This window comes from Quercus lobata, chromosome 7 (assembly GCF_001633185.2).
Source record: "Quercus lobata isolate SW786 chromosome 7, ValleyOak3.0 Primary Assembly, whole genome shotgun sequence".
Classification (NCBI taxonomy): Eukaryota; Viridiplantae; Streptophyta; class Magnoliopsida; order Fagales; family Fagaceae; genus Quercus; species Quercus lobata.
In genome coordinates, this window is record NC_044910.1 from 19,070,348 (window position 1) to 19,082,653 (window position 12,306).

The following is a 12,306-nucleotide window of genomic DNA, read 5'->3' on the forward strand; positions in this document are numbered from 1 at the left end:
AACTCTGGCAAGATTGTTGGTGTGGGGAGAAACCTCTTCAATTGACTTTCCCAATTTTGTATAAGATTGCAATTAATAAAGAGGTATATGTAGAGTTTTCCTTAGTAGAGGTGGGGGAGAGGAGTTGGGATGTAAGTTTTACTTAGGATCTGAATGATTGGGAGTTGGACTTAGGGTTGGATTTCCTTTGTATTTTGGAATCCAGCACCCATTCAACTAAAAATGAGGATAGCATGAAATGGAAGTTGAAGAAGAATGGGAATTTGACATCCGTTCATTTTATAATGAATTCCAAGGTCTTATTCCCATCGTCTTTCCTAGGAAGGTATTTGGAAAGTTAAGAAACCTCGACGAGTTTCTTTTTTTGTTTGGGCTACAACTTGGGATAAGATACTTACGGGTTACAATTTGAGACTTAGGGGTTTCGATTTTGTTTACTGGCGTGTAATGTGTTGTCGTTGTGGGGAGATAGTAGAACATTTATTGCTTCTTTGTGAAAAGGCTTATCGGTTGTGGTGTTTTATTTTTCTATCCTTTGGCATTATATGGGTCTTACCAAAATCGATACCATATCTTCTTTTTGTTTGGTAGAATTGGTTGGGAAAGCACTCTTCACATATTTGGAATTTAGTTCCGTTGTGTTTGATGTGGTGTATATGGAAGGAGAGTAATAGGCGGATGTTTGAGGATATGGATAGTTCGGATGGTCAGTTGCTTGCTTCTTTCAGTGGTTCTTGGTTTGATTGGTCACGGGCTTGGGAAATTACATCTAGTGAATCCCTCCCTTTGTTTATTAGTTCTCTTCTCTCTTGTATTTAAGTTTTCTTTTTTGCTCTTTCCTTTCTTTCTTTGTACTCCTAGATTATTTTGTGCCCCTTTGCATAAAATAGCTTTATTTATACAGATCTTTCTTACTTATCCAAAAAAAAAAAAAAAAAAATGTAGGGACCAAAATGGTATTTTCATAAAAAAACTAATAAAGAAACTGAAACCATATAATTGATAATTTTTTTCATACTTCGTATATGGTTTTTTCAACTAATTGGACTTGGTCAGTACATCAAGGAAATGTGCATCATTCTTTTCTGTAACTTAGGATAGCTACTCAGTTTCAACTAATTGGACTTGGCCAGTACATCAAGGAAATGTACATCATTCTTTTATGTATCTGAGGATAGCTACTCACTTTCCAACCGTACCAGACATCTATGGAGAAACCTTAGGTTTGTTTCTACCCAGTAACAGGGTGTTTGGATAAGCAAAAACTGAGTTATATAACTCAGTTTTCATCACCCAAAACTCAAAAAGTGTGGGACTCACTGAGAAAATGCATGTTTGGATAGATTCTTTAGCTTTGTTCTCATCACTCAAAACTCAAAAATTTGAGTTTGAGTGATGAAAACTGGAAACAAGATTTTGCTGTTTTCAAGTTATTGGATTTGAGTTTCAATGGCAAGATTGTTGCATTGGTGGGTTGCACAACCAGGGGTGTCCACGGGTCGGGCGGGTTGGGTTTGTGCCCAACCCACAACCAACCCGTAAGAGATCGGGTAGGCAGGTGCCCAACCTGTAACCGACCCGTTAAGAGGGTCGGGTTTTGCGGGTCGATTTGCCATCAGGTGGCATCGGTTTCGGGTGAAGCCGAAACCCAACAGAAAACACCGAAAAAGGGCAAAATTGGCGAGATCTCACCCGATCCGGCCAAGATCTGGTGAGGATTTCCTCAAATCCGATGATTTTTCCCCCAAATTGTGCCGAGAATCACCAAATCTGGTGTATCTATGCCGGATCTGATTGTTTTGGTCGCCGGAATCTGCCAAATCAAGCTGAAAACTCGTCGGAAAGCTGGAGAATTCGCCAGAATTTGCTGTCTTCGGGCGGGTTGGGTTTCACGGGTTTTGGAGGGGACTCGAAACCGACCCGCCGGCGTTGGGTTTTGGAGATCAGGACCCGCATCGGACAGCTGGAGCAGTTGGATCGGGTGAACATGGGTCGGGTACGGGTGGGTGGCTGGGTGGGTTGGACAGCCCTACGCACAACAATGTGTTGTCATGTCATATTAATTGAGACTGTTGGGGCTGGGTTCATTTTTCTTTGTTTCATTTCTTTTTCTTTTCTATGGCACACCCTCATCTGTTCTTCTCTCACTCTCACAGCACCACACACCCACACTCTTTCACCATCTCTCTTCCTCCTCTCACTTTTCTTCCCCTGAAGAATCTGGTGCATCCAAAGTTGAGAAGCTGTCCAGCTGAAGACACAAGCTGATCAAAGGACATGATCTGTCACTGGCGGTCTGTTCTGCCAATTTTGGGTCTGACCAAAGGACATGGTCCCTCTCTCTTTTACACACCATTGATGCTGTTATGGTGTGGCTAGCTATCTTCAGCTTGTGTTGTGCTATAATAGGAATAAATTTTGTAGCCATCAAGTCTAGAGTCAATGGAAATATGGAATACATTGATAATTTGATCACCATGCATGTTGTTTGGTACAAATCTATCGCAAAAGCTTTTATCTTTTCAAATTTTTATCTCCAGCTCCAGGCCACACAGAAGCAATGGCGGGTGGTTGATTGCTGAATTATTATCTTAGGCTCTTAGCATAATGCAAGAAAAGTTATGCCATGCCACCCCTCTGTCTCTCTCTGAAAGCCATAAACAATGGTGAGTGATAGCTCGAAGTGAAACATGTCAAAGTGGGGAAGGAGGTGTGAAATGAAAAAAATGAAAGAGAAGGGACTGTTCTGACCCAGCACAGTAAATGGGTCCCAGCACTTTTTCTAATATTTTGAGTTATAGGGACCAAGAATGAAACCAAACAAGTTTTAATTTGAGTGAGTGAAAAAATAGAGATAGTGATATGAGTTATGGGAACTGAGTTTGAGTTATGAGTAATGGATGATGCTCAATCCAAACAGGCACTAAGTGACTATTCTCTAAAATATAATTGAATATGGATAAAATAAAAAGATTTATTTTCTGATAAAATCTTCATTATTATTATTATTATCTGACTTACCAATCAGCAAAATCACCCCAAAAGAAATCATATGTTTCTCTTCCAACATCTCCAAAGAAAAATTTATCATAACTTGCGGTGGTCATGTCAATAAGCAAATGAAGTTTCGAGACCTGGAATTAGGAGAAAGAAAAATGGTAACTAAAGGAGATATATTGAATTGGCAATACAGAAAACAAATTTTCACAATTGTCTTACCACCCAACGTTCTGGTAAAGGTATCCCAATTAGAGACTCCTCACTGTCAAACTGATAAAAAAAAAAAACTTTTAAATATACAAAATATGTATTTCCTACCTTATAGGTGCTCTAATTACATCTAGAACGAAATGAAAAATCCTAATCTTAAGTTAAAAAATAATATATATATATATATATATATATCCTTGATGACATGATGGCTATGAGTAATTGCAAATATTTATCTTCACATTTATGGTTTTTTTGGTTAAAGTACTAATCTAGTCGTCCAACAACAGAGTATTAATGTTCAATTTGGTCCTTGAACTATTAATTATGTCAATTTAGTCCATCAACTATTAATTGTGCCAATTTAGTCCCTCAACTTTCAAAATTAAGTAAATTTCATCCTCAAATGTTTTTTTTTTTTTTTTTTTTTTGAGATAAGCATCCTCAAATGCATTACATGATGTTTCCTTAACAAGTTGGATTTTCTAAATAAGTCAAACAAAATAGGATGGAGGGAGTAATAAGTACAATCAATTGTATTAAGATTGAAAAATACAAAAAGTGTAATGGAAACAAATGGAGTATACTGGCTGTATCACCCTTATTGTCCCGTCCATTTAAGGGTACAAAGAGCCTATAGAATTACATATCCCAAGGTTGACTCCATCCAAAGACATACAATAGAAACGAGTGCCTGCATATTGGGACTTAAACCTCTCAATATTTAACTCTAGCCCTTCAAAAGTTCTCTGATTTCTCTCCTTCCAAATCTGCCGCATCTGAAACCCTCTTTATGAGTGAAATAGGTTTCAACCCCAGCTTTGTAGTTCTCCCATCAATGCTTCAAGCATTACCAACTTTACTCCAAAAACCACACATGAAATTCCATGACCCTCACTATTGAGGAATGCAAAAGCAAATGATCAACATGCTCCGCATGCCATTTCACATTGCACATCAATTAACAACCACCATACCTCATTTCTAGAGATTTTCCATGGTGAGTACTGAGTAGCCATCCACACATAGAAAGCCACACTCAAAGGAGCCTTACCCTCCATATTGCCTGTCAAGGGAATTTGGAAACAGAATTCCCTCTTAGAGCCCTAATAATACAAGGCAAACACTGAAACACCCATTTTTCTTAATTTCCAAATCACCTTGTCTTTCATACACAAACTAATTTGGATGGAAAATAAAATCTCAGAGGAATTATCTAAACACTGCAACTCCTAGTCCTCATGTCATCTTTCAAGATTCCCGTGAACCTAATATATTTTAAACCTTCCCTTGTTTGGTTGTAGCCCAAGGGAATTCAGATGTCCACAAGCATATGAATTGCCACCAAACCTCAATTCTATGGTAAAGTGGATTCCCTCAAAAAAAGGTGGGTGACTACATTCTAAAGGCTATGAAAATTTATAATATAAGTGACAATCATACCCTCAATTTAGTACCATTTGACTAACAAAAATATAGTTTTTCTTATCTTATACAATCCCCAATTTATTACCCTGTCTTAATTTAATTTTTTTCATTTGAGTTTATGTGAACTATTGTTATCTATTTTTTATCTCAATTTTATTTAATTTTTGACATAACATTATTGAATGTCTTAAAGTAGAATATATGAGATAATTCAAGTTTATCTGGATAGAATATATTTGAACTAGGGTTTTCTGGATAGAATAAACCAGTCTTAAAGGATCCTCACATCAGAGGTATTCTTATCAAATTCCTAATCAAATTAAACATGGTATAATTACAGTCTTTGACATTAAGGCATCATGCCAATGACCTCTACCTCAAGAGGCACCTCCTTCCTTTGTAGATTTGACGTGGATAAGGGCACTAGCTCTCAAATTTTGGCATGACTTATGGTGCAGAGATCAGGTTCTATTAGAGGATTTTTCGGAACTGTATCATATTGAGCATTTTAAGTAGTGTTTAGCGGCTCACATGCAATGTTCTATTGCTAATCTTGATCAGACCTGTTGAGTTATTGTTGTTACTTTCTCTATCCACTTTTTTATTTATATTGCTTAAAGTATATTTTTGCAATCTTGCTAAATTGCTTTAATATAAATATACTAGCCTCATCACCGCTTTGTGCGTGCAATGAGGCTCTCTTTTTTTGTTGGGGTTTAGTATCAAAATTTTTCCTTCATCACAATTTGAAAAAATAGATAGGATTTTTATTTATTTATTTTTTTTTTCTGAAGAGAATAGGATTCCTATTTTAATTAGAAGCTTTTGCGTGTTTATCCAAATCCAAATTGATAATGTAATACATCCAAAAAAAATATATATATATATATATATACATAATGTAATAGTTTAAAAAAGAAACATGGGATAGTTTTTCCTTTTTTTTTTTTTTTGGTAGGGGTAGTTATTTTCTTTTTTTTTTTTAACGTGGGTAGTAGGAAGTTAATGTTGACTATCTAGTGGGAAGTTAATAACCAATAGCTTTTTTTCTTTTAACTTTTGTCTATTTACGGTTTTAACCTCATTTCTTATTTTTAGGAATAAGGATAAATTAATTAAATTAGGGATATTTTTGGAAGTGAAAAGGGCAATAACTAATTTTGTGAATCCTCTTAATATATAGAGATGCTAGGTGTGGGCTTGACTAACTATGCCCTAAACCTTACTTTTCTGTCTCTCCCTAATCTCCTCTTCCCTTTTTTCTCTGTTAACCCTAATTTTCATATTCTACAACTCAACTTGGCATCAGAGTGCCCTGATCCAGCCCTAGACCAAATCAAATTGATCCTGGGATAATAGAGGGTGCTGACATCAGCATCTGTCCACTGACCTCAGCATGACACCATGTTGGCATTGGGGCTGGTACAGACAGCTTGGACTGGCGATCATATGGTTTACTTGCCTCTCTCTCAAAGTAAATAAGGTAATTTTTGTGAAATTTTTAGGAGCCATTTAGAGTGAATGGTCTTTTTTTATATAAGTACTAAAATTATGTAAATCAAGAAACGAGTCACCCAAGAATACAGGAAGTATATTGGGGTAAACAATCTTCTAATACCCAAACCACCCGAAGAAAGAGGAGTACAAACATCTGCCCATTTAACTAGATGAGGTTTAGTCTCTTCCCCCATACCACCCCATAAAAATTTCCATTAAGAGTTTTTCAATATGATAAGCACATCTGTGGGAATAGGAAATAAAGAAAGAAGGTAGGTAGGCAAGCTCGAAAGAGCACTCTTAATATAAGTGACTCTTCCTCCCTTAGATAAATATAAACATTTCCATCCTGCAAATATCCTTTCCTCCTTCTCTAAAATTGGATTCCATGTCCTTTCTTTGAAATTAGCACCCAAAGGAAGACCCACCCTACTTGCATCCTAGCACATCCACCAAAAGCATAATGTTCGGAACCACTGCCATAGGAACCAACTCAGACTTGCCCCGATTAATTTTTAAACCTGAAACTGCCTTTAACCAGATGAGCACCATACGTAGTAGCAAAAGTTGATCAACATCAGAGTCACAGAAAATTCGTAAGCAAAGAGATGAGACTTTACTAAAGAACTTCCTTCTAGATGGCCCACCTTGAAGCCTGATATACAGCCTTCATTGACAGCCTTATCCAACATTTTACCCACTGTATCCATGACAATGACGAAGAGAAAAGGAGACAATGGATCACCTTATCTATATTTTCCAATGGCTTTTGGGTTTATCGGCATATTTTTTTCGATGTGTGATTTTGGAGCTTTTTTGCTTGTTTTGTTGGTTGGGCCTAGTCCCATAAGGGCTAAATCAGACCAAGGAAGATTAGTTTGATGGTTATTTGCAGATTTGTGAAATTTTTTTTGCTTTGTGAATTTGAGAGGCTTGTCCTCCTTGGATAGTGTTATGGAGTGTTGTTTCTTTGTTGAAGTTTCACTTGTTTTTCAGCCCTTTTAGCCTGTGTGGGAGATTGTGATTTTGGAGCGACTGGTTGTAATCTTATTTGTTGTGATATCGCTAGAGAGTTGGGGACTACTGTTTTAAGTCTTTTCTGAAATCAGTGGGTCACATGTCAAAGCGTGATTGATCTGTTATCTAGTTGGCAAGGTCAGTTGGTAGATCTCAAAGGATAGGCATTTCAAATACACCCTTGTTGTCTAATGTGAAGCATTTGGAGAAAAAGAAATAGTTGGATCTTAAAAGCGTGTGAAAGATCACCTAAAACTCTTATTCCTAACTCCTAAGATGCGTATATGACTGGATGACAACCACAGAATATTATTCTTTTTCGAAATTATTTGTGTAGCTTGATCTTTGTAATTTTTAATAAATTACCAATTGTCCAAAAAATTTAAATTGTAAGGAAATGATAAATTTAATCAGTTAACCATAATTCTAACACTTTCCCTCATGTGTGGACCCGAACTCCCCCTTCAAAAGTGGGGCATAACACATGAGATTTTTAACATTTTAAATTGGAGGTAGAGTGGAGATAGGGATTGAACTCAAGACCTTCTACTTTGATACTATGATAAATTCCAATTTTCCCAAAAGCTTAAATTGTTAGGAAACGGTGAATTTAATCACTTAACCATAATTCTAATAATTTCCTATCATAATTGTTGGTGTATTTGTTGTACACTTTCTCTGTACTTAATTAATCTTTCCTCTCTAGTTAAACAAAGAATGTTCTATAAAATATAGGTTTTTTCCTAGCATCATAGTATTATTTCATTGACCTCATCAAAAGAGAATAAAAATGAACAAACCTTATAAGCCAATATATTTTTCCAAGCAGATGCATCATTCCGAGTAGGTAAATTCTGCAACAAAAAGTTGCCGGCATTCCACAATTTGTTGGTGAAGGCCTTGTTTGCAGTCAACCTCTCAATGGATAAATTAAGGTCCTGCAAGAAATGTATATAAGTCAGTTGATAAGGTAAATTTTCATAAGCCCATAAAGCCTGTTAAAATGTTGAAACAATGCAGCATTTAAAGGAATTATAACAAACAGACCTGGCCAGGAGTTCCTAAGGCAAGTGTGAAACGTAAAGCATCAGTGCCAAAATCCTTGATAGTATCAATTGGATCTATAACATTACCCAGTGTTTTTGACATTTTACGCCCCTGAAAAGATTTATTAGAAGTACAAAGACAGATCAATATATAGGGCAATGGTAAACTATATAGCCACACTAGAAAGATTTTTTTTTTTTTTTTGATAAGCCAAGGAAAAAAAAGATGTCCTAAAAACCTAATGAGAACAAAATTGATCTTGTCAAAAGAGAGCATACGATTCCATTTCACAGTATATTTTGTACTTCATTGCAAACATATTGCTGCAAAAGCTATCAAACTTACACAAAAGTATTGTGAACTTTTTCATTTTTGGCATTTCCTTTTCTTTTGAGTTTTTTTTTTTTTTTTTTTTGGGTGGGGGGAGTCAGGAAGAAAATATTGAAAGAAGATTGGTACAAGAGGGAGGCAGTCTAAACCTAATACGAAAGGAAAAACGCTAGTCATATATGCGCTATACCTCCCAAGGACTAGTCTATCACAATTGAGACTTCTTGTAGTTGTTAATAAATCCCAAATCAACCCATTATATGCATGATGTGGGACTAATCAAACACCCACAATACACACACTTAATCAATATCCAGTCAAACCTGAGGCATCACAATATCTTTCTAGAATGATACAACTCTCACTAACACTCCCTCTTGAAGCTGATATAGGTCATGTAAACCTAGCTTGGAACAAATACTCTTCTCGACTCTACATAAAGACTTTGTAAAGACATCAACAAGTTGGTCCTCAAATCTCACAAATGGTGTAGCTATTTCTCCACTCAGTATGAGAAACAAAATGGTAGTCTACTTCAATGTACTTGTTCCTTTCATGGAAGATGGGGTTGGAAGCAATATGCATATCTATCATAGGATGGTGGAATAGGAGTAGGTACTGAGAAGCCTAACTCCCAAATGAAGTGTTGTAACCAAGGTAGCTCACTAGTAATATGTGACAGTTCTTTGTATTTTGCTTTTGCACTCGACCAGGAAAACTCTATTATGCTTCCTACTTTTCCATGTTATGAGGTTTCCTCGTAAGGTGTAATACCCCGTGGTGAACCTTCTATTTGAAAGTGATCTTGTCTAGTCAGCATCAACAAAGCCATCTACCTTAGATGAATGCTTTTTCAACAATCTGCCTTGTCCTAGAGCTCTATTTAGGTATCGCACATCCCAATGTGAGATTCTTGGAGCTCCTAAGAATTGACTCACCACACTAACTACATATGAGATAATTAAGCTTCCCAACTAATTTACGGAAGGACAAAATTTAGTTTCAAAATTTTGAAAATCTAGCCGTTGAATTACATGTTCTTTATGCTCTTAATACACATATTAAATTTTGTGTCAATCTGATATTATTTACTATATGATTTATAAGCTTATATTTTGTGCATAATTTATATTTATAAAAACTTACAATTTAAAAAATTTATTAATGATATAGCTATTGATCTTTAATTTTATTAAAATTTTGCAAGCATGGAGGATATAAGAAGATATAATCCAATGGTGGATTTGTCAAAATTCACCTCTTATAAAAAGATATTAAGTAAGTTTGTAGCCTAAAACTACAACTAATTTTGTAGCTAAACTTCATCCTTAATAGAATTGGTTAAGATTTGAAAGAGTTGTTGTAAGAATTGTCTCAATTTGGTAATGCCTTCAAAATCATCCCCAATAATTACTGTCATTCATATAGACAACAAGTAGTATGCGTTTAGTATTAATATGTAAATTGAAAACCCAATGATTCGCGGAGACCTAATTCCATGACAACTTTAGAAAATTTTCCAAAACATGCTCTTGGTGACTATTTGAGACCATATAATGTTTTCTTTAGATTGTAGACACAACCCTAATACTCCTTAAGCAACCAATCCATGTGGTTGCCCATATGTACTTCCTCAGGTGGGTCACCATGGAGAAATGCGTTCTTGGCATCCAACTGATAGAGAAGACAATCAAGATTGGCCACAAGGGACATCAAGAATTGTCAATGAATAACCAAGAAATACACAGAGTGAAGACCAAGTTTGTCAAATCCTTGAACAAAATTGTGATTGTAACAAACATATCCAAAAACTCTAGGAGGCGAATGGAAGTATTAAGAAGAAGGAAATAGGATAGATTGAGGGGATGCTCCATCAAGAACAGTGGATGGCATCTTGTTGATAAGGTAACATGTAGTCAATATGGCATCACTCCAGAACCATTTAGGCATGTTTGTATAAACAAGAGGGCTTGAGCCACGTTAAGAAGCTGGTTCTTTTTGTGCTCAGTAACACCAATTTGTTGTGGTGTGAGGACAAGTGGTCTGGTGTACAATTCCTTTGTCAAACATATAAGAGGGAAACGATGACTTTTGGACATTTTCACATTGTCAAATTGTAAGATATGAATTTCTGGCCAAACTGAAATTTTTTTTTTTGATAAGTAAGAATGATATATATATATGAAAGGCTACTCTATGCATGAAAAGCACAAAGCAAACCAGAAAATTACAAGAAGAAAAAGACAGAGAAAATTCATAGACGAAAACCAAGCAACAGATTAATTACAAAAGAGATAGAGAGTTAAGAAAAGAAAGGAGAGAATCAATAGTTGTGAGTCCCCAAGTCCGAGACCAATCAAAGAGAGTTCCACTAAAAGAAGCAAGCATTTGATCACCGGAACTATCCAAATCCTCAAAAGTCCGCCGATTCTGTTCTTTCCAAAGACACTATAGTATGCACAACGGAACTAAATTCTAGATTTGAGACGAGTGCTTCCCCAATCAATATGCCATCTTGCAATTAAGAAGTAAGTGGTCCACCGTCTCCCTACAGTGTTGACACATAATGCACCAATCCACAAAATCTAAGCCCTTCAATCTCAGGTTATCACTTGCTAGGATCTTCTTCCAAGCTACACACCAAACGAAGAAAGAAACACGCCTAGGGGCCTTAACTCTCCATATACCTTTCCAAGGAAAGACAACTGAGGGAGAATCCTACAACTTGTTATAATATGACTGGATGTCAAAATCCCCATTAGGCTTCAACTTCCATTTGAACTAGTCTCCAACATCCATTGAAGGAGTATCGGTTCCCAAGGTACGAAGAAAATGCAGCCCTTCATGCATCTCCCAATCATTAAATTCCCGAATAAAACAAACATCCCAAGTTCTTCTACCCTCTGCCCCTTTCCTTGACAAAGAAGCTTCTACAGAGGCCTCCTTGTCAATAGCAATACCATACAGTCTTGGGAAAGCCAATTGGAAAGGTTGATCCCCATACCACCTATCTTGCCAAAATCTCACTCTATTCCCCAATCAAACAACAAACTGTGCATTTTTGCTAAAATCCTCCCAGCCCATACGATTACCTCTCCACAAACCACACCCATGAACTCCCTTACTTAGTTTAGAAGTCCATCCCCCCACTCTTCCCCAAACTTTGAAGCTACCACCCTCCTCCATAGCTGATTCTCCTCTTTCCCAAACCGCCACAGCCATTTCTCCAATAAGGCCTTATTGAAAGTAGTAAGTTTCCTTATACCTAAACCACCATTGGGTATAGGCGCACAAACTTTATCTCTTTGAAGTCAAACTGAATTTTGAGTTAAGAGAAAATTTTTATTAAGAATAACCAAGTCATTTAGCAATAGTCATCAACAAAGTTAGCAAAGTGACAAGTGGTCTGGTGCACAATGCATTTGTCAAAAATATAAGAGGGAAAGGATGACTTTGAGACATATTTTCACATTGTCAGATCGTAAGATATGAATTTCTGGCCAAATTGAATTTTGATTTTCACATTGTCAGATCATAAGATATGAATTTTTGGCCAAACAGAATTTAATTTCAGAGCGAGTTTTTATTAAGAATAACCAAGTCATTTGTCAGTAGTCATCAACAAAGGTAACAAAGTAATGAACATAATTTGACATAACATAACATGGATAGGACCCAAACATCGAAGAGTACTAATCCAAAGGGGTTAGCTTGTCTAGATGTAACTATTAGCCAGTTTATTTCCTAGTAGTTAAAGATTATAAATAGGCTTTGTAT

At 36.3% G+C, this 12,306-nt stretch overlaps 1 protein-coding gene across 7 annotated transcripts in view; it reads right to left on the minus strand.

Moving 5' to 3' along the window:
* Positions 1-12,306, minus strand: part of LOC115952900 (valine--tRNA ligase, chloroplastic/mitochondrial 2) — a 68,740-nt gene that overhangs the window by 20,578 nt on the left and 35,856 nt on the right. For all 7 annotated transcript variants that reach the window (XM_031070239.1, XM_031070237.1, XM_031070241.1 and 4 more), the window contains 4 exons: positions 8,200-8,310; positions 7,953-8,090; positions 3,220-3,270; positions 3,022-3,134 (listed from right to left, as the gene is read on the minus strand). In XM_031070239.1, coding sequence (XP_030926099.1) covers positions 3,022-3,134; positions 3,220-3,270; positions 7,953-8,090; positions 8,200-8,310 — 413 coding nt within the window. The remainder of the gene's footprint in view (positions 1-3,021; positions 3,135-3,219; positions 3,271-7,952; positions 8,091-8,199; positions 8,311-12,306) is intronic.